The following is a 24,123-nucleotide window of genomic DNA, read 5'->3' as shown; positions in this document are numbered from 1 at the left end:
TAAATTCGAATTTTTAATTTTAATTCGAATATTAGTGTTAATTCGAATATTTTGGAATAAATTTAGGATATTTTGGAATAAATTTGGAATAAATTTAGGATAAATTTGTGACAATTTATGAATAAATTTAGAATTATTCGTGATATTTTTAGTGCTAAATAGTAAAATCCATTAGGATAATATTTAGGATAATGCGAATTATTAACCCTTATTTTATTTATAAATCGAATTTTAGTGTTACAATACAATTTTAGTGATAATTCGAATATGTAGGATTAATTTTAGGATTATTCGTGATAATTTTAGTGCTAAATAGTAAATTCGAAATTTTAGGATAATTTGTAGGATGAATCGAATTATTAACCCACCCTTAATTTATTTATACTTCGAATTTTAATTTAATTTATATATAATTCAAATTTGTAATGATAAATTTAGTGTTAAATTCGAGTTATGTTAGTGTAAAAGTATGGATGCAATTAACATATAATTTTGTTGCAAATAATGGGTAGTTATTTCGAATGTATTGTGAACTTGGTGTTTATATATGTGGTGATTGTTTTTATTGTGTACGTTGTGGTATTTTTATTGTGGTGATTGATGAATTTCGTTGGCAATATTTTCAGGTATGGATAATTTTGATGATTTCGGGAATATGTTGTCGGGTCCTAACGCGCATAATATTATTTGGGATAATCGGTATCACGTCAGTGAGGATGTTTGGGATGGTGCAGGGAGAGATGAGTTGCAGAGCTATTCAGGGAACAAGTCATTGCACTTGTGGAAGTTAAGGACACCACAGCGGGAATTGCTACACATGCTTGGGTTTGGGATTTTTGCAGACCCTGCTGTTGTCTTGGCTACTGACACTCGGTTGATATCTGCTTTGGTGGAGCGTTGGAGACCTGAGACCAACACTTTTTTCACGAGGCAGGGGGAGATGACTGTTACATTGAAGGATGTAGGGTTTATTTTAGGGGCGCCAGTTCAGGGGGATGCGCTGATTTGTGGGGTGATAGAGAACAAGGCGGTGTATTTTGCTAATAATTGGTTTGAGCCTTTGACCGAGGAGGAGGTGAAGGAGGCTTTGTATCGGAATAACATCAAGCTGGGGTGGTCGTTTGAGAGATATGGTGCACAGAAGCCTGAGAAGCACAATATGAGGGCCACGGTTGTACATACCAAGGCGTATCTGCTATTCATTATGGGTTGTATCCTCTTCCCCAGCATCAACCGCTCTTTTGTTCATGTTCGGTATATGCACCCATTGATTAATATGCGGGAGATTCCTTATTATGCTTGGGGTGCAGCTGTGTTAGCTCATATATACCGGGGTTTGGAGATTGCTGCAAGGAAGGGCAGCAAGAGCATTGCTTGTTGTGTCTGGGTGTTACAGGTTTGGTCTTACGAGAGATTTCCTCGTATTGGCGTGCCTTTACGATCTCCCGGTCAGGAGGATTATCCGATTGCTGAGGGATGGGCCTATGCTAGTGATACTCATGTCGGGGTTTCGAAGAAACGCAGGATGTCAGGCCCTCACCACAGCTTACCGTTCTATAGGGGTGAGTTTGATGGTGTTGCTGGTGATGAGGTGGTTTGGAGGCCGTATGCTAGGTTCGAGGATGTTATGGACAGCGAGATGATACAGGCACAGTTAGCTGGGTGCGGTCGAGTTCCCCTTGTATGTTACGACGTGGTCGAGTGGCAGCATCCGGACAGGGTATTGAGACAGTTTGGTTCTAGTCCCCAGATTCCACGGGCACCGGTGAACATGGTTGGTTACAGGGGGGCTAAGGATGCCACATTTGCAGGAGAAGATTGGCTGGTGCGGTGGTTTATTGATATTGGCAAATGGGCCAGGTTCTGTTTAGATTTGGATGGCCTTGTAGATGACTCGGTAGACATAGCTTCGGAGGCTGATTACATGGCGTGGTATGCTGATATATCTCGTATGCGCATAGGGAAGCCCGATCCACAGCCTCAGCAGCAGTACAAGACGGGGGAGTTGTATGATAGCCTCGAGGGCTATGAAGTTGTAAGTGTTTTACAAATATGCATATTTAACATTACACCCCCACACACTATAAAATTTGCATTCACACGTATTTCATCTTGATGATATGATATCCTTGTGGAATTAATGAAAAAATGTTTGCTTGTTTTTATTTGTAGATGGTTGTCGGGCTTAATATGTTGAAGCAGCTGGATGCTAGGGTTCCTCCTGAGTTTGTGGAGGAGTTTGGGAGGATTTCTGCTACCTTCCTCACACCATTCTCTCGGTTGATGAAGAAGATCAAAGGACCCGCCTACAGACCTCCCACATTTCAGAACATAAAATCAGATTTCATTGCACCTTTGGCTGACGACTTTGACATTCCAGCCATTCCTTCCCAGGATGTCGTTGACATGACACAGCCATCCCAGCATGTGTCTCAGCCACCCCAGTCTATTGCCTCATCTAGTAGGCCCGCGAAGCTTGCATCCCGCAGGATGAAAGAGGAGAAGTGGAGTATCACTAAGAGTCTCAGCATGACAAAGAAGAATGCTATATATTCAGATTGGGGATGGGGCTTTGGGATGGCGCTGAAAAATCCCGGTGGTCTTAGTGTTCAGGACTATCACGTCCAAGCATCAGCTATGCAGAGTCTGGCTCCAGGAACATGGGTTGATGACAGGATCATATACACTTATATGGTATTGTTCATTGTCTAATATATTTTAGTTTTTGCATTTATTTTACTTGTTGCATTAATTTTACTTGTTGCATTTATTTTACTTGTTGCATTCATATATACTTGCAGGGATTGCTAAGGACTCGGGAGGAGAAGATTCACACTGGAGGTATATGGGAGAGGAAACCCGTCTATTATTTCATGGATCCCTACTTCATGGTTCTTGGGAAAGGACATGTGAAGAAAATCAGAAAAGCATCGAGGGTCGGTGGAGATACATTGCAGAGGGCATGGAATAAAGCATTATGTAGCTTTACCGGGTTTTCCAGTGCTACTGTTGGTCCTTCCGTTCTCGAGGCGGACTACATATTCATCCCATGTTATGTCGGAGATGTGCATTGGGTTTTGTTCATGTTCGGTACTAGACGATTTGAAGGTCTTATCATAGATTCAATGAATGACGAGCCGGATTATCGTGAGGATATACGAGTGGTGGTATGTTCCTCTACTATTACTGTCTTCTATATAGTCCTTAGCAATTGTATATTATATTCATTCTCGGATCATAATTTCATTGCAGTCATGGTTGTTGCCGAGGCTATTGCATATGGTACACCCAGTCGAGGGGCTTGACCCTACTTCAGCCGAGGTACTAGCTCTACCGTCCAAGCCAAAGCAACGAAACTCTAATGATTGTGGTATTTATGTGATGAAGTACATGGACTACTTCACACAAGGATATGACTTAGCCGAGGTACCGAATTGGTCGCAGGAGGAGGTGGATACCTTTAGGTATAGGATAGCTAGGGAGCTTCAGCTAGGGAAGGCAAGGGGGATTCCCGGGATTCGTATGCGTAGGCGTCACAAAGCTTCGTAGTTGAATTTCATTTGATTTTAGGTTGTCGGATTATGTAGTTGGATTTCGTTTCATTTTAGGTTGTCGGATTATGTAGTTGCATTTCTTTTGATTTTATATTGTCGGTTTACGTACTTGGATATCATTTGATTTTATATTGTCGGTTTTATTTGATTTTATTTTGGTGGATTTTGTGGATTTTGGATTGTTTTGGATTTTGGAGGATTATTTTGGTGAATTATGCTTGATTTCGGAGGATTATAGGTGTGTGGGATTTTTGTTGCCAATTTTGGTGAATTTGGTGGATTATAGGTGGTAAATTATGCTGGATTTTGTTGGCAATTTTTGTGGATTATAGGTGGTGAATTTCTGTATACAGTCTGCATTACAAAAAAATTCCTGCCCAGCCGCGGAAATTTTCCGCGGTCCCTCTTTAGCTCAACCGCAGAAAATTTCCGCGGTCCGTCCCTTTGGTTTTGTTCCAGAAAACAGAGCAGAAAAACATAGCAGAAACAGAGGCTTGCATGCAAACCTTCTGTTGAAATTGCTTATTTTTTGGAAGTTAGTCCTAAACTAACTTCAACTAATCCAAACCACTCTCAAAAGTCTTAAAATATGGTAATGAGTGATTTTCAAATTTTTTTTTTCATTTTTTACGTTAAATTGAAAATTCCTTAAAAAAGTCAACAAAAGTCAACGCTTGTCCAAATATTGAAAAAAACCTTTCAATACATTTCATAACAATTTGTAATGTATAGTTCGACTTGTAAATTTTACTTTTCAATCTCAAATTTTTAGGTACACTTTCAATCTCAAATTTCATACTTTAATTCATAGAAAATTCATATAAAATTCAATGAAAATACATAGATTCGAATGAAAATTACACGATCAATACAGTCCACTAAATTTTATGAAATATATTGGTCCTAACCAAAAATACCTAGTATATTAGAAAGACCACCGGATAACCGGTGTTGAGCAACTCCTTGCGTAGTATCCACGAAGCATGCAATATGGTAGAGAACAAGTACACAACCATCACGGATATGGCCTTCCGTAAGTTTCCAAGGGTAAGGGTTGGAGTCGTTCCAAATGGTAATGGGAATCGTATTCGAGCCATCGTAGAGACGAAATCTTGCAAAATATGTCCCGCGTTCCCTCTCCGTCCCTCCCGTTAGGTATGAAACCCAACCCTTCACATATTCGATGCGTATTTGGTCCATATTACAACCCTCACGAGGCCTCAAGTTTACAATATCGGCAATCCGATCACATTTAACAAGCTTACCGCCATTCCATCCGGATTTTTTCCATTTTCCATCGGGCGTGTTGTTGCCCAAATTCAAGATCGGAAGGAAGTACGGATCCGGATGAGAGTTCACCAATCTCCACGGTTCAGTACCCTCCATCCAATTGCATGCCTCGATCCAATTTTTGGCCCTATAAGCCTCCTCATCGGGTGGGTACAAGTCTGTTTCCTCTTCCTCCACATGGGGCGGCTCGTCATTGTCCACAAGGGGCATCAACTCGGCACATTCATCTTCCATCTCACTAATAGTTGGTGAGACCACATCTTCCTCGTCATTGTCCTCATACCACGAGTCGCTTGGTAGGGAGTCCGAGAATGTGTTGCTAACGTGGGAAACCGAATCACAACTATGATCGGAGTTGTTCTCACCACTATACTCGCTAGTCATGTTACCTATCACAATAAAACACAATTATATGACAATAATTGGCAATTATATGACAATAAAACATAACAAAAAAGAAAGCAATGTTAAACACTTAAAATTCAAATCCATTTAAAGATTACAACATTCGGTTACAAAATGGTACACCACTAATTATATTGCGATTCTTGAACATTTTTAAGATCTTCTAGTCTACTAGCACACTTCCTTTTGTCATGGCCTTCCATTTGACAATAAGTGCACCTTCTTGGCGGCTTCTCCTTTTTACCAATCGATTCTATTGAACTTTTGAAACGAACGTCCTTCTTCCTCCCTTTAGTTTGGGACATCATAGGGTCAAGAATTGTTTCTTCATGAGCACTTGCATTTGGAGCTTGCGAATTGCTTTCGTAAGATTTAATTCCATCAACGCTCATTTTTTCGAGAATTGGTATTTCTCGATTCATCACTCCAACGACATAATCATACCGTTCCTTGGATGCAATGCTACTTTGACAAAAACTCATGGTTAACATTGTCATGCTATTAAATCGATCGGTTGAGGTCATCTCATGACTTTGTCCAAAATCCAAATTGTAAGGCAACACACCATCAACTCTATTGGCATGCATTGTCCACCTCCGGTTTATGTAATACGGGGGAATTTCCGAAACCCGTTTCTTAGTGAAGACTGCCAATAGGTGTCTACAAGGTAGCCCCGAATGTTCAAGCATTCTACACGTACACATTCCCAAAGAGCTTGCTTTCTCGAATGCCACAAAATAAACATTTCTTCTCGTATGCTCGGACATGGGCCTATAACAACTATAGTACGTATAAACATCCTCCATTCTCTCCCCTTCTTCACTAGCTCGTCGGTCTTTTTCAACAAAGTATTTTGAAGACTCAACCAATTCATCTTGAAATCTTCTAAACATTTCCTTAGTGTAGATACAAGAAGCATGATACTCCAATGTGGTATGCAATTTCATGGGATGTTTTAGATTAATGGTGACATAATCTTCTTCCTTCTCCCTCATGAATTGCCTTGCCAATGCTTTTTAGGCATTTTCAATGAATTCCTTCAAACTCGTTGCCGAACTCACATACTTATCAAAGAAAGAATTCATCCCCTCACTCCTCGATGTACTATTTTGAAACGCCGAAAATTTGTTTCTAGTATATGCAGGAATCCACTTGTGCTTCAACTCATATAACCCCTTTAACCATTTATGATCTTGCAAGTGATACTTTTCCACAAACGACGCCCATCTAGCTTCAAAAACACATTCGGTGAGAGATTTATAAATGCAATTGTTGAAGTCCGTCTTGAATTCCGGAAAAGCCGAATAATAATGAGCTAATTTCTCCGGGAATTTTTGACTAATGTGCCAAGAATACAATAAATGGGTAGTATTCGGGAGTACAACCGCAATAGCGCTTTCCATGGCTTGATCTTGATCCGTGATTATAGTCAATGGAGGATTATTCCCCACACCTTCAAGCCAAGTACGAAGAATCCACTCAAAAGTCGACGCGTGTTCATCCCGCATCAATGCAAACCCGAAAATTACCGATTGATAATGATGATTGACTCCGGTAAATGGGACAAATGGCATTGCATACCTATTTGTCCGATAAGTGGTATCAAAAGCCATAACATCACCAAAATTTTGGTAAGCCATTATACATCTCGGATCAATCCATACTAGACACTTCAAGCGATTCTCTTCATCAACTTCGGTCCTAATAAAATATTTAGAACCACTTTCTTCATTCAACCTATGCAACAAGTCCAACCCCGCTTGGGCGTCACTAATCTCAAACCTTTTCTTCCTCTCGTCTCTTAACACATTCCTAACATGTCGAACATTGAAACCAACTTTGTCATTACCTCCATGAATGTTACCAATCACATTCATCACTTGACAATTACGAACCCCCGAACCATAAAGCGTTTTTATCAAACTACGGGTCGCGGTGTTGACATGTCTTTCTCGTTGTACCAAATTCATCTTACTAGGGGAAACAAGACCGTGGTTGTGTACCAATTCAAGGCTAGTTACCTCCCAGTGATGTTTTTTTCTTTTGATAATTGACATACATCCTCACCTTGCACTCGCTTTTAGGAAGAACCTCTCTACGCCGTTTATTTTGACTACTCTCGGCGACGACACTTTTTCCATAAAGCCTACAAACATATAAATGACCATATATCTCGTTGTCTTTATTACGATGGCTAGCTTGAATTTTAATAGCAAATCCATTTTGTAAAGCATAAGCCCTAAAAAAATGACCGGCCTCATCCACACTTTGAAAAATTTGATTCAAATATGGAACTCCCCCCATCAACATTTTCATACAAATTTGCAACATCTACATTATCATCTTCATCCTCACCCTCAACATTATCACTATCATTTTCAACCTCATTTTCAACCTCATTTCCATCACTTTCATCTTCAACATCAACCAAATCGTCATCTAAATTAATAAATTCCTCATTTCTATCTACAAAATCATCATCTTCAACATATACAGGGGTTTTAGGTTCTTCACTACTATTTAAACTATCAAGATGTAAACTACAATCAATAGCCTCTTTTTTTCATTTTGACGTTTATGATGAAACATACGAGCAAATAATTTATCCGCCATGAAAATGTGAAATTTAAGACAAGAAATATACCTTGAATTGACAAAACAACTTGAATTTCTTGATGAAAATGCCCCAAAATCGCCTAAAATGTAAACTTGGAGAGAGTAGAATTTTTCTTGAAAATTTTGGTGTTTTTTGTGGTGAAATGAGGTGCTGTTGGGATGCTGGGGATAAGGGGACAGCACCCAACCGCGGAAAATTTCAGCGGTCCGGATGCCATCTCACCCGTTAATCCCCCATCCAACGGCTGATAAATTGTTTGTCAACAAACTTTAAACAGCAAACGGTTGCTAAAGACCTGTCCCCTTATTTAAATTAGAGGATTTAGAGTACATTCCACGGAATATGCTGTTTCGTTTTTGAATGTGCATGTATCGTTTAGGCGCCACATACGTTTTGGTGGGTCAAGCTTCGTTATTGTCCAAAATTGAGTCTTTAGAGCAAGTCCAACAATGGTTTATTATAAATTTTATAAATATAATAAAATATAATCTTTCAATAATATAAGACAAAATTTTTGTATATTAACTCCAAAAACATATCTTATAATTATATTTTATTATTAAAATAATATTATATTTGAATAACAATTGGAGGGAAGGTAAAAGATGAGAGAGAAAGAATAGGTAAAAAAAGAAGGGAAGTAAAATTTTTATTGATAAAAATGAAATAGCACATGTCTAATCATGTCATAAAAATGAAGCATTTGATGGATGTTCTAGTATTTTAAGTTACCACTAGGACACTGTTGGAACTAGGGATGAAAATTTAATCCGATCCGAAATCCGAAATTTTGGATAATCCGAATTCAATTTTTTGGATATGGATTTGGATTTGGATTTAATTTTTATACCCGAAATTTTTTGGATTTGGATTTGGATATAGTAATATACGATCGGATATCTGATCCGAAACCCGATATCCGATCCGAATCCGATCCAAAACCGAAGCCCCAAGAAAACCCGAATATATATATATAATTTTAAAGTTATAAAATATATTTGTCCTTTTTTAAGTTATACAAAAATAGATATATATATATATATAATTTTAAAGTTATAAAATATATTTGTCCTTTTTTAAGTTATACAGAAACATATTTTAGAAAACGTATCAATTTATTCACACGCGAGGGTTACTCTTACTCACAGTCACCATCCCCCCGCCGCACTGCCCACTAACCATCTCCCCCCCCCCCCGGCACTGCCCACTCACCATCAACCCTACTCTTAGTCTCGTACTGGTTAGTTTCTTCAATTAATTACCGGTTTGATTCAGTAATTACCAATTAATTAGTTTCTTTTATCATTCACTTGTGATTAATTGTTTGTTAGTGTTAGTTTGATTGTTTATTTGTTTTATGCATGAACCCTAGAATCTACGATTCAAACAATCACAAATAACCCAGAGTCTATTGATTCATTTTTGCAATAAACCAATCATAATAATGTAGAGTCTATTATTATTTTACCTTATTTGCTATTTTAAATCAATTAACACTTTTATTATGTTGATTACCACTTTTGTTGATTAATGCTTTTTGTTAGATATATTTGATAATGTCATGACTAATGTGATTTATGTTTAGTTTACAGATCTTACTTAAACAGGACAAATCAGTACTTAACTGAAACCAGCACTTATACTGAAGTCAGAACTTAAGTCGTCAGTACCTAAGGTTCAGAAGATATTTATCAGAAGATAATATCAGGACTTAAAGGAAATGTTCAGATAAGGAAGACAGCTGATTCACAGGAAGAGAAGATCGAGACAAACATAAGAAGAGATATGCATGAAGAAGGAATTCTATGAAGAATAGAATACTTGGAAGAAAAGATATTTGATTGATATATTTTAGGAAGCATAATTATATTCCATATCAATTAGCAATTATCTTGTAACTGTGTAGTATATAAACACAGACATAGGGTTTACACTATAAGTGTTATCATATCGAGAAGATTATTCTTTGTAACCCTAGCGGCTCTCGTGATATTTGTTCATCACTGAGAGAGAATAGTTCCATACTGTAACAGAGTTTATTGTTTTGAATAAAGTTTGTTTTCTGTTACTTGAGTTATTAAAGTTCGATTTGATTGTGCTATACACTGTATTCACCCCCCTCTACAGTGTGTGTGACCTAACAAGTGGTATCAGAGCCTATCTGTTAACACACAAACAGTTTAAGATCCAAAAACAATCATGTCTGAAGCAGAAACTCCAACTAAGCCCACCAAAGCTGAAGAACCTCCAAAGACACAAATTCAAAGCCGATATGAGACTATTAGAGTTCCCATATTGAGACCATCTGAATATCCCATATGGAAAGTGAGGATGACCATGTTTCTGGAAGCTACAGATCCAGAATATCTTGATAGAATCAAGGAAGGGCCTCACAAACCAACCAAGCTCGCAGTTGCAGTTGCAGGTGAAGCAGCAAAGTCAGTACCAAAAGAAAAGAGTGACTACACTGCTGAAGATATCGCATCAATTGCTAAGGATGCTAAGGTACGACACTTACTGCATAGTGCTATTGATAATGTAATGTCAAACAGGGTAATAAACTGCAAGACTGCAAAGGAGATATGGGATGCCTTGGAAACAAGATGTCAGGGGACTGATACGATCTAGAAGAACAGGAAGACAATACTCACTCAAGAGTATGAACACTTTGACTCAAAGGCTAATGAGTCATTGACTGATTTATATGATAGATTTGTCAAACTCTTGAAAGATTTATCACTGGTTGATAAGGAGTATGATCTTGAAGATTCGAACCTTAAATTCCTGTTAGCACTTCCTGAATGCTGGGATTTGAAGGCAACAACAATAAGAGACAACTATAATCTTGATGAAACAACTTTTGATGAAATTTATGGGATGCTCAAGACTCATGAACTTAAGATGGAACAAAGAAGCAAGAGGAAAGTCAAGGACAGTTGCTCTTAAGGCTGAAGAAGAATCCCCCAAGGCAGCAACCTCAAGGAAAGACAAGGGTAAAGCTCTCTTCACAAAGTCTGATACTGAGTCATCAAGTTCTGAAAGTGATGATGACTCAGAATCTGAAAGCTTGCCTGAGACGGATGCTGATGAAGAGATAATGAAGCTGTGTGCTCTTATGGTGAAAGGAATCACAAAAATTGCATACAGAAAGTTCAGGAAGGGAAAGAATTTTTCCAGGAAAGGCGCAAGTTCTGATAAGAAGAATTTCAGAAAATCTGAGGGCAGAGGAGGAAAGTCTGACATAGGAGATTATACACATGTCAAATGCTACAACTGTGGTGAGAAAGGCCACATATCTCCTGATTGCAAGAAAGTGAAGAGTGATAAAGGCAAGGCTCTTGTCACAAAGAAGAAAAGCTGGACAGACACCTCAGATTCTGAAAGTGAGGAGAATTATGCCCTGATGGCAAATGCTGATACGGCAAGTGTTGAAAGCAGTTCTGAAGCTGCTGAGTTAAAGGTACCTCAAACTACTTATGCCTTTCATACTGATGATATTAATGAGTTGAGAAGATATCTTAAAACCATGTTCATTAGTTATAGAGATCAAACTTTAACATGTGAAAGATTAACTTCTAAAAATATTGCTTGCAAAAAGAGGAATGATTATTTAGAAAAAGAGTTAGTCATGTTCCATCAAACTCAGAAAGATAGAGATGATGCTTTCTATGTAAGGGATGAAGTGCTTAAAATGAATGAATCTCTAAAAGCTGAGTTAGAAAAGGAAAGAGAGATTATCAGGACTTGGACTAACTCTGGCTGAACAACTCAGAATTTGTTAAGTAGTGAAAACTGGAAAGAGGGCTTAGGTTATGGAGAGGATAAGAATGATAAAGGAACTGTAGATATTAAGCCTATAGTTGTTAAACAAAAATCAAAGTTAAAACCTGTTAAGTTTGTAGCTGAAAGTCTGATACTGAGAAATCAGAAGTTAAAAAGGAATTAACTTCTGACAAACTAAAACAGGAAAAGACAACTGAAGTAAACGTAGGCTTAATGACAAAGAAGCAGCTTAAGCATAAGCTGAAAGATGTTAAGAATGCAAACAAGGTAAAATCACCTAGGAAAAATAGGAATGGAAAGGAAGGTGTGAATAAAAGCAATGATTATAAGCCTGTTCCTGATGCTCCTAGAAAAACATGTCATAACTGTGGAAGTTCTAACCATCTAGCTCCTTTTTGCAGGAAGAATAAGAATATAAACTCCTTACCTTCAAAGTCAGGAGTTAAGAGTCAGTCTGTTAGATATAAGCCACAAAATCCTTGTTTTCATTGTGGTAGTTTATGGCATTCCATTTATACTTGTAAGGAATATCATAGTTTGTACTATGATTATTATCAAATAAAACCTTCTTTAAAGAAAGTTACCATTGTTCCTTCTAGTGTAAATCCTGATTCAAAGTCTGATAGTATAAATTCTGATAAGAAAAATGTTAACATAAACTTTGATGCTAAATCCGCTGCAAATGTTAACAGACTTAATAAGGCCAAAGGATCCAAGCTTGTCTGGTTCCTTAAAACTAATCATTAGTGGTCTTTGTGATTGCAGAGCAACAGGAAAAACATCCTAGTTCTGGACAGTGGATGTTCAGGACATATGACTGGAAATAAAGCCCTGCTATCAGACTTTGTGGAGAAGGCTGGCTCAAGTGTTTCTTATGGAGATGGCAACATTGGAAAAATATTGGGATATGGCAATATCAATCTTGGGAATGTCATCATTAAGGAAGTATCTCTAGTCTCAGGACTTAAACACAATCTGCTGAGTGTTAGTCAAATCTGTGACAGAGATTATCATGTGGATTTCTTTGAAGAACACTGTGAAGTTGTAAGTAAATCTACAGGAAAAGTTGTTCTGAAAGGATTCAGGCGAGGTAACATTTATGAATCCAAGCTTTCAACAAGTATTGATGGTTCTACAACCTGTCTAATGAGTAGAGCATCAATCGAAGAAAGCTGGAATTGGCATAAGAAACTCTCTCATTTAAATTTCAACAATATAAATGAGTTGGTCAGGAAAGATCTTGTGAGAGGACTGCCAAAGTCAGTATTTGCTCCTGATGGCCTTTGTGATTCTTGTCAGAAGGCCAAACAAAGGAAATCTTCATTCAAGAGCAAGACTGAATCATCAATTCTTGAGCCTTATCACCTACTACATGTTGATCTATTTGGTCCAGTAAATGTCATGTCTATTGCAAAGAAGAAATATGCTATGGTCATAGTGGATGAGTTCACCAGATACACATAGTGGATAAATGTTTTCTTTGAATGGTGGATCTGGACTGAGACACGAGTCCTTTCCACACTTATATTAGGCTTAAAAGTTGCCTAGGGATTCCCATTAATGTTTTAGAACCCAGCGAGGTTCGGGATTACTTCGCAGCTGATCACCGGCTGTAATCCGTAGTGTCATAAAATGATTTTGATTAAGACATGATTTTGAAATTGCTTTGATACAAGTAAAAATGATGCCAAAAAGTGAAACTGCATCTATCTTGATTGATCATGTCAGGCAACTGGATAAATTGGTCAAAGATTCTGTGAAAATAATAAGGAGTGATAATGTACTGAGTTCAAGAATTTGATAATGGAATAGTTCTGCAAAAACCATGGAATCAAGCAGGAATTCTCTGCTCCTGGAACTCCACAGCAAAATGGAGTTGTTGAAAGAAAGAATAGAACTCTCATTGAAGCTGCACGAACAATGCTTGATGAAGCAAAGCTTCCAACCTATTTCTGGGCTAAAGCTGTGTAGAATGCTTGTTTTACTTAGAATGCAACACTCATTAACAAGCAAGGAAAGACACCATATGAGATGGTGAAGAAAAAGAAGCCAAATCTGAAGTATTTTCACGTGTTTGGATGCAAGTGTTTTGTTCTTAAGACTCACCCTGAACAGCTGTCCAAATTTGATCTAAAAGCTGATGAAGAAATTTTTGTTGGGTATCCACTTTCCACAAAAGCCTTCAGAGTCTATAACTTGAGAACAAGTGTGGTCATGGAATCTATCAATGTCTCCTTTGATGATAAGAAGGTTACTGGACTTGAAGACTTCAATGATCATGAGCAGCTGAGATTTGAAAATGAAGACTTAAATTCTGATACTGAAAATCCTGACAGTCTAAATTCTGATACTGCAAACTCTGATGGATTAAGCTCTGATGTTATTGAAACTATGGTGACTACGCCAAAGGAAAATGCACCTGTGCAGGGGGAGCATACTGAAGAGACAACCACATCTCAAGAAGCATCAGAACAGACAACTGGCTCTTCAAGTTCTGACTCGTCAAGTTCTGATAAGCCAAGTTCTGATAATTCTGAAAATCTAAATTCTGAAGAATCCAACACAGAGAGCATAGTTTCAGGGGGAGCATCAGAAAATGTTAATGAAGATAGCATGGATCATGGGGGAGCATCCAGTTATAGAGAAAACCTTCCATCTGCAAGGAAGTGGACTAAATCACATACACCTGATTTGATAATTGGAATTCCTGATGCAGGAGTCAGAACTAGAACAGCTACTTCAAATGAATGTCTTTACAATTCTTTTCTTTCTCAGACTGAGCCAAAGAAAGTGAAAGAAGCTTTTCAAGGTGCTGATTGGGTGCAAGCAATGCAGGAAGAGTTAAATGAATTTGAAAGAAACAAAGTCTGGACCCTAGTGCCAAGACCAAAGAACAGATCTGTTGTTGGTACACAGTGGGTATTCAGAAACAAAACTGATAGTGATGGCATAATTACCATGAATAAGGCAAGGCTGGTTGCAAAAGGATATTCTCAACAAGAGGGAATTGATTATGATGAAACACTTGCACCAGTTGCTAGATTGGAAGCCATAAGGATATTTTTGGCTTATGCTGCTCACAAAAAGTTTATTGTCTTTCAAATGGATATGAAAAGTACTTTTCTCAATGGAGAATTGGAGGAGGAAGTATATGTTGAACAACCTCCAGGTTTTGTAGATCCCAAATATCCAGATTATGTCTACAAACTTGATAAAGCACTCTATGGCCTTAAGCAAGCTCCAAGAGCATGGTATGAGACTTTAGCTCAGTTTCTTCTGGAAAGTAGATTTAACAGAGGAACTATAGACAAAATACTGTTCTACCTCAACCATGGAAAGGACTTACTTCTGGTTCAGATATATATTGATGATATCAACTTTGGTTCTACAAATGACAGACTTTGCAAGAAGTTTGCCAAACTGATGCAGTCAAGGTATCAAATGAGTATGATGGGGGAACTTAGCTATTTTCTGGGCCTTCAAGTCAAGCAAAATGAAGAATGCACTTTTATTTGTCAAACCAAGTACACCAGAAATTTGCTGAAGAAATTTGGGATGCAAGATTGTTCAAGTGCATCCACTCTCATGGCCACTGCAATAAAACTGGATAAGGATACTGGTAAATCAGTAGATATTACTGATTACAGAGGTATGATTGGCTCTCTACTCTATTTAACTGCTAGTAGACCTGATATCATGTATGCTACCTGTCTTTGTGCAAGATTTCAAGCAGATCCAAGAGAACCTTACTTAACAGTTGTGAAAAGGATTTTCAAATATCTTAAGGGAACAGCTGATCTGGGATTGTGGTATCCCAGAGAATCAGATTTTAAACTAATAGGTTACTCAGATGCAGATTTTGCAGGTTGTAAAATTGACAGGAAAAGCACAAGTGGAAGCTGCCAATTTCTTGAAGGCAGATTGGTTTCTTGGTTTAGCAAGAAACAAAAGTCAATTTCCACATCAACTGCAGAAGCAGAATACATTGCTACAGGAAGTTGTTGTGCACAGATTCTTTGGATGAAGAATCAGTTACTGGATTATGGGTTAACATATTTTAAAATCCCTATTTACTGTGATAATCAAAGTGCTATTGCTATGACAGGTAATCCAGTTCAACACTCAATGACAAAGCACATCAGCATTAGGTACCACTTCATAAGGGAATATGTGGATGAAGGTACAGTGGAATTACACTTTGTTCCAATAGATCAACAACTAGCAGATATCTTCACAAAACCACTGTGTGAAGCTACTTTTACAAGATTGGTAAATGTGTTAGTGTATACTGAAAATATTTATTTGAAGTATGTACATTTATTTCTGGCCAGTTTATTTGAGAATCATTTGAATGTTTACATGTTGTCTAATATTATATATTGTGAACAATCTAGTATCAAATGGGATACAGAATATTAGATTGTTAAATACTGTTATATAATATAATAAGGTTCACAGCACATGTGGTGTTGGACAATCCACTAGTATGGCTGTAGTATTATTTAGATTAGTTTATATTGACTAATAAATAATACTAGTATACTTTGTGTATATTGAACATGATCAAATTTAGAATTGTTCCCTTAATACTGATTAAGAAGAAGAACTAAGATTCTATGTTATTATTAATGCTTAGGTTCTTAATCCGGAAATAGTAATTGACACGTGTATATTATTTACATGCTTTGATTTATATATGAAATAATTCTTTTGAATTATATCATTATATTTTGGGTGATGGAATTATATACATGGTGGATATTATTTATTGAAGGAATCCATGTCCTGATAATATTCGGGTTAATGATGTCCCCTTGAAAGCTCAAAAAGATTTAATTATGTGAAACCCTGCAGGTGGAATTTATTCTGGCATAATTAAATAAAGGTTGAGTGGATGATCAAGGATAAAAGATATTAATTAAATAAATTATCAGTAATTTATTTAATTAATGGACATATGATATTTTAAACATGGGGAATTTAATAAGCAAATAATATTGGAACCGAATTAATTAAATTACGGTATTAGGAAAGGTAGTGCAAATATTAATTCTTTAGTGGATTGAATTAATATTTAATTACATTGGGTCAGGCTCAAGATGTAATTAGAAGGCCCAACCTAATTATCCATGGTCCCTATTGTAGCCTATATATATTCTTATTCTCTTCTTGCTTGGGATTGTGTGAAAACATATTGTAGCCACCAAGGAGCAAGAAGAGAGGATAACTTGAGAAGACGGAGGCCACACTTCGCTCAAGGGAATTTGGGAATATAATAGAAGAGCGTGGAATCAACCATTAACAAGGTAATCCTCTTTTCGTAATCTTTATCGTAAAACGTAGTAACACCCTAAGTCCGTGGTTCCCAACAATTGGTATCAAGAGCCTGGTAATGGGTTCTACGTTTTATGATATAATGTCCATGTCGTAATTATATATGCGTGTATATAGTGTTTTGCTTGTATTGGTTTTGATGCAGGTTGTTAATCCACTATTATGGCCATGTATATTTTAATTATGTGTTTGGATCCCACGTGGTTTAATCGTGGTTAATTTTTATTTTGGTTTCCACGTGGTTTAATCGTGGTTGTAATTTACACGAGGGTTGATCGTGTTAAAATAGATTTTACAAAATTAGTTTTGTATTAGATCTATTTTTTTTGTAATTGTTCCGGGTATTTTGTAATAGTTATGTGCGATCGGAAATCAATTCCGGTAGTTTTTTGTTCCGCTGTGCGATTACAAGGGGCTGCTGGGGCTGCTGCCGCAGCTGGGACTGCTGCGGCTGCTGCGGCTGCTGCGGCTGCTGGGACTGCTGGGGCTGCTGCGACAGCTGGGACTGTTGGGGCTGATGGGGCTGCTGGGGGTGTCGGGGCGCGCTTGGGGCAGATTTTTTTTTGAGAGCTGGATTTTTTTTCAAGGGCCATAATAGTGGAAAATTTATTTTAATTTTTTCCATTAAATTTTAATTATTGCTTTAATTTATTGATTATGTGTGTCGTTAATTATGTGTGTAATTCTTTTAAAATTGCATGTTTAACTTAATTAGGACGACATGGACATAAAATTTATTTATTCCTTTAATTAAATGTTATATATTGCTAAAATTATGTGTGTATTTTGAATGCATGATTAGACATAATTATAACAACATAGGGCCCCATTTAATTTTAAAATTCCTCAATTTTAATAAAAAAAATCTAAGTGGGAGAGGGAATTAATATGAAATTAAATCCCATGGTCTCCATTATTGGTTGTAGGTAATTTAACATAAAGACGAATATAAATTATATATACGTCACCCATCGTGGCATGTAATTTGTGGTGTCTAGAATGTTATAGAAATTACTAGAACAAACTTCTTAAATTAATAAATTTTGAAAGGAATAAATACGGATTTTCTTTATTTCTGATTTGGGGCGATTTTGTCAAAAACGGGTTCATCGAACTTTTAAGGCTGTGGGTTTTAAGCGAGACCGATGTGACTCCTCCACTACCTGGAAATCAAACCATTGATGAATATTGAATTGAAGTATTCTATTCAAGGCAAAATTACGAATATTGGAAGGTATACACGCCACCCATCGTGGCGTACCAAGTTCCATAGATTTCAAATAATTTATGGTATACACTTAGCTATGAAAAATAATATAGTCCACCCCAACGTGGCATATTGTTTAGTAATAGGACCGAAGTAACATTTAAACAAAATTAGGTGGTATACATGTCACACATCGTGGCGTACCAGAAGCTTATGGTGTTTATATGTTAGTGCATTAAATTTTAATCATTGTTAGAGGAATCAATAGATCTTAATAATTAATGCACCCTTATTTATGTGATGTTTTTATGCATGATTCTCAGGATAAAATGGGTTTTAATCCACTATTCACCATACTTAAGGATAACAAACTTACCAGACCTAACTATATTGAATGGAAACGAAATTTGGACATTGTGTTGACTGCTGAGGAGTACAAGTTTTACACTTATGAACCCAAGCCTGAACAGCCTACTGCTGATGCTCCTGAAGATGAGAAAGAGTATTATAAACGGTGGATTAAGGCTGATGAGATGTCGCGATGTTACATTCTGGCAGTAATGTCGGGTGTTTTGCAGCATCACCATCAGTCTATGGCCACTGCTTCGGATATGCTCTTTAATCTCAAGTAACTTTTTGGAGATCAGAATAGGGCTGCTAGGAAAGTAGCCATGAAGGCTTTAATGAACACTCAGATGGCTGAAGGCACACCTGTAAGGGATAATATTCTCAAGATGATGTCACATCTGAATGAGATAGAGATCCTTGGTGCTGAACTTGACGGGGAAACCCAGATTGACATTATCCTTATGAGCTTGTCCAAGAGTTTTGAGCAGTTCCACTTGAATTACAACATGAACAAGAGGCTGTATAGTCTCGCGGAACTGCTAACAGAACTTCAGGTAGCTGAAGGATTATTTTGGCAGAGTGTTCAAGTGAATGTGGTTGAGAAAGGTTCTTCCTCTAAGCCGAAAGGTATTAAGAAGAAGAAAAAGGCTCAGACACAGAAAGCTGTGAAGGCAGTGGGAGTTCAGGGTGGTGTGAAAAAGCATAAGGGAAAGTGCTTCAGATGCAAACAGTCAGGTCACTGGAAACAGGATTGTCCTCTTCCTAAGAAGATAAACAATACTGGTATGTCTCTTTCTCTAGTTACAGAAACATTTATAGCGGCTATATCTACGAGCACTTGGTGTGTAGATACAGGAGCCACTGATCATGTTTGTAATTCTATGCAGGGGTTCCAACTATCTAGAATGCTTAGAGATGGTGAGATATACGTGTTCATGGGAGATGCTACGAAAGTAGCAGTAGGAATTATTCATTTATCTTTTGGTTCTGATAGGATTTTGGTTTTGAACAATTGTCTTTATGTACCTTCTTTTAGAAGGAATTTAATTTCGGTTTCTAAACTTGCTTTGGATGGTTATAATGTTTGTTTAGATCGTAATGTTTCTATTATGATGAATAAATGAATTATATGTTCTGGTACATTGCAAGACAATTTGTATATAATTAATCCTAGTCAACCTGCACTGCAACTGCAATTTAGGGAATTAAACAACACATCTTCTAACTCTACTAAAAGAAAGGAACCTTCTAGTTTGAACCAAACATATCTTTGGCACTTGAGATTAGGTCATATTAACTTGAGGAGGATTCAAAGACTGGTAGTAGACGGGCCTTTAAGCTCATTGGCAGTGGAGCCATTTCCAGTATGTGAATCCTACTTGGAAGGTAAAATGACTAATAGGCCTTTCAAGGCAAAAGGGAATAGAGCCAAACAACTGTTAGAATTGGTTCACTCTGATTTATGTGGACCCATGAATATCCAAGCAAGAGGTGGTTATGAATATTTCGTCACTTTTATTGATGATTATTCTAGATATGGGTACGTTTATTTGTTGCACCGTAAGTCTGAGTGTTTTGATAAGTTCAAAGAGTACAAAGCTAAAACGGAGAAGCGACTTAATAAAAGTATCAAGTCACTACGATCAGATCGTGGTGGCGAATACTTGCTTGGAGAATTTAGGGAATATTTATCAGAAAATGGGATAGAATCCCAGTTAACTGCACCAGGCACACCCCAGCAGAACGGTGTAGCAGAGAGAAGGAACCTGACTCTTTTAGAGAGTGTTAGATCGATGATGAGTTATTCGGATTTACCCAAGTCATTTTGGGGACATGCCTTAGAGACAGCAGCTTATCTTCTGAACTTAGTACCTTCTAAGTCGGTTCCTAAAACCCCCTTAGAATTGTGGACCGGGGATAAACCGAGTCTAAGACATATTCGAATATGGGGTTGTCCAGCACATGTGCTGAACAAGAACGCGACTAAGTTAGAATCTCGTACAGAAGTAAGGTTGTTTGTAGGCTACCCCATGGGAACGAAAGGATATTTATTTTATAGTCCGAAGAATCGGGATGCATTGTTAGCACCAATGCAAGATTCTTAGAGGAGGAATATATAATGAATTACAAACCCATAAGTAGTGTCGTTTTAGAGGAACTAGTGGGAGGGACAAATAATACCCATGAAGCTGTAGTACAAGTAGAACAACCACAACATAATGTACATGTACAACCTGTCACTAATACTGCACCAGTGCCTCGTCGTAATGGGAGGGTTGTTCAACAGCCAGATAGATTCATGTTTTTGGGTGAGTCTTCAGACTTGGTCTCTGGTGAACATGATGATGATTCCCGTACATACGAAGAGGCAGCACAAGACAAAGATGCAGATCTTTGGAAAAAGGCGATGGAATCTGAGATAGAATCAATGTATTATAATCAGGTCTGGGAGCTCGTGGAACCACCCAAAGGTATAAAACCTCTTGGATGTAAGTGGATCTACAAGAAAAAAGAGGGGATTAGATAAAAAGGTGAAAGCCTGGAAAGCAAGACTTGTTGCGAAAGGGTATACTCAGAAAGAAGGTATCGATTATGAGGAAACCTTTTCACCGGTAGTCATGCTTAAGTCAATCCGTATTCTTTTATCTATAGCAGCTCATCTCGATTATGAGATTTGGCAAATGGATGTCAAGACAGCTTTTCTTAATGGAAGTCTTGAAGAAACCATCTATATGTAGCAACCAAAAGGATTCATTAAGGAAGGCCAAGAGCATCTGGTATGTAAGCTTAAGAGGTCTATTTATGGACTTAAACAAGCTTCTAGAGACTGGAATATTCGTTTTGATCAGGCAGTCCAGTCATATGGATTTGATCAAAGTCCAAGAGAATCGTGCGTGTATAAGAGAAGTGAAGGTAATGTAATGGTTTTTCTAGTTATATATGTAGATGATATTTTACTCATTGGAAACAATGTTGAGATGTTGTCATCAGTAAAGGCATGGTTGTTCAAACAATTTGACATGAAGGACTTAGGTGAAGCGGCATACATCCTTGGGATCAAAGTTATAAGGGATCCCAAGAAAAGGATGTTGGCTTTATCTCAAGAGCCCTACATTGATGAAGCATTAGCTCGTTTTAACATGCAGAACTCCAAGAAAGGTTTTTTACCTTTTAAGCATGGAGTTGCTCTATCTAAGAAGCAGTGTCCTTCGACACCTAAGGATATAGAGAGCATGAAAGCAGTTCCTTATGCTTCAGCATGTGGAAGCTTAATGTATGCTATGTTATGTACGAGGCCTGACATCTGCTTTGCTGTAGGCATGGTTAGTAGATATCAGTCGAACCCAGGTTAGGAACATTGGAGTGCAGTAAAAACTATACTCAAGTACCTGAGAAGGACTAAGGAGTATATGTTAATTTACAAGGCCTCAGATCTATTTCCTTTAGGAAATACTGATTCAGATTTCCAATCAGATAGGGATAAGAGGAAATCAACCTCGGGATATATTTTTACTTTGGGAGGTGGAGCCATTATATGGAGGAGTGTAAAACAGAAATGCATTGCAGACTCCACCATGGAGGCCGAGTACGTGGCAGCCTTTGAGGCTGCCAAGGAGGCTGTATGGTTCAGGAACTTCCTTTTGGACTTAGATGTGGTACCTAATTTGCCTAGGAGCTTGACGGTGTATTGTGATAACACTGGTGCTGTGGCAAATTCAAAGGAACCGCGAGACCACAAAGCAGCTAAACATATTGAACGTAAGTATCATCTCATACGAGGAATCGTAAAGCGAGGGGATATAGTTGTGGCTCACATATCATCAGAAGACAACCGAGCAGATCCTTTCACAAAGAGCTTGCCAACCAAGGTTTTTGACAAGCATGTGGAAGCGATATGAGTCAGATGGATGGACACATAGATTTTTATGTAATAGTGGATTAAATAAACACTGATGTACACATAGAATATTTTGAGTATAAGTGGGAGATTGTTAGTGTATACTGAAAATATTTATTTGAAGTATGTACATTTATTTCTGGCCAGTTTATTTGAGAATCATTTGAATGTTTACATGTTTTCTAATATTATATATTGTGAATAATCTAGTATCAAATGGGATACAGAATATTAGATTGTTAAATACGATTATATAATATAATAAGGTTCACAGCACAGGTGGTGTTGGACAATCCACTGGTATGGCTGTAGTATTATTTAGATTAGTTTATATTGACTAATAAATAATACTAGTATACTTTGTGTATATTGAACAGGATCAAATTTAGAATTGTTCCCTTAATACTGATTAAGAAGGAGAACTAAGATTCTATGTTATTATTAATGCTTAGGTTCTTAATCCGGAAATAGTAATTGACACGTGTATATTATTTACATGCTTTGATTTATATATGAAATAATTCTTTTGAATTATATCATTATATTTTGGGTGATGGAATTATATACATGGTGGATATTATTTATTGAAGGAATCCATGTCCTGATAATATTCGGGTTAATGATGTCCCCTTGAAAGCTCAAAAAGATTTAATTATGTGAAACCCTGCAGGTGGAATTTATTCTGGCATAATTAAATAAAGGTTGAGTGGATGATCAAGGATAAAAGATATTAATTAAATAAATTATCAGTAATTTATTTAATTAATGGACATATGATATTTTAAACATGGGGAATTTAATAAGCAAATAATATTGGAACCGAATTAATTAAATTACGGTATTAGGAAAGGTAGTGTAAATATTAATTCTTTAGTGGATTGAATTAATATTTAATTACATTGGGCTAGGCTCAAGATGTAATTAGAAGGCCCAACCTAATTATCCATGGTCCCTATTGTAGCCTATATATATTCTTATTCTCTTCTTGCTTGGGATTGTGTGAAAACATATTGTAGCCACCAAGGAGCAAGAAGAGAGGATAACTTGAGAAGACGGAGGCCAAACTTCGCTCAAGGGAATTTGGGAATACAATAGAAGAGCGTGGAATCAGCCATTAACAAGGTAATACTCTTTTCGTAATCTTTATCGTAAAACGTAGTAACACCCTAAGTCCGTGGTTCCCAACAAAATGAACTTGGAATGGTTTCAGGTTCTTTCTCTAAATCTGCTTAGTTTTTGTTTTGATGCATCAGACTTTATGATCAGTATTTACAGATATTACTTTCCTTGTGTATTCTGTGCTTACCTGAAAATTGCTTAAGTACAGATTGTTATCTGATGTGAATTTCTAAACTCTGATAATGATGTGTCTGTTTATGTGACTATTCAATCCTATGAGGATAACTATGTTAGATGCTGACCTAGTAGTCTTTAATATACTAGTGATCCCATGTTAGAAGTAATTATTTATGTGGAAATCCATTGACACAAGCAAATTCTGATATTGAGCTTAGTTAAGTTTACTTTGTCTATCTTATTACTAAGTCAAAAACTAGAAGGATGCTTCTCATCTGTTAAGTTCTGATGCTAGTAAACCTGTTGAATGTACTAAGTGCTGATAAACTTCTCTTATCAAAAGAATAGGGAAAAGAAAAAGAAATAAAAATTAGGTACTCCTTTGAGATCT

The 24,123-nt window shown here is 37.1% G+C and overlaps 2 protein-coding genes across 2 annotated transcripts; both read right to left on the bottom strand.

Moving 5' to 3' along the window:
- Nucleotides 1–5,374: 5,374 nt before the first annotated feature.
- Nucleotides 5,375–6,244, bottom strand: LOC141715101 (protein FAR1-RELATED SEQUENCE 5-like). The gene has a single exon (XM_074518584.1). The coding sequence runs from the start codon at nucleotides 6,242–6,244 to the stop codon at nucleotides 5,375–5,377; it is 870 nt and encodes a 289-aa protein (XP_074374685.1).
- Nucleotides 6,245–6,265: 21 nt separating this feature from the next.
- Nucleotides 6,266–7,219, bottom strand: LOC141715100 (protein FAR1-RELATED SEQUENCE 5-like). The gene has a single exon (XM_074518583.1). The coding sequence runs from the start codon at nucleotides 7,217–7,219 to the stop codon at nucleotides 6,266–6,268; it is 954 nt and encodes a 317-aa protein (XP_074374684.1).
- Between the last annotated feature and the right edge of the window lie 16,904 nt (nucleotides 7,220–24,123).

This window comes from Apium graveolens, chromosome 3 (genome assembly GCF_009905375.1).
Source record: "Apium graveolens cultivar Ventura chromosome 3, ASM990537v1, whole genome shotgun sequence".
NCBI classification, from domain to species: domain Eukaryota; kingdom Viridiplantae; phylum Streptophyta; class Magnoliopsida; order Apiales; family Apiaceae; genus Apium; species Apium graveolens.
The sequence above is the reverse complement of the archived record's forward strand: the minus strand, read 5'-3'. Positions and strand labels throughout refer to the sequence as shown.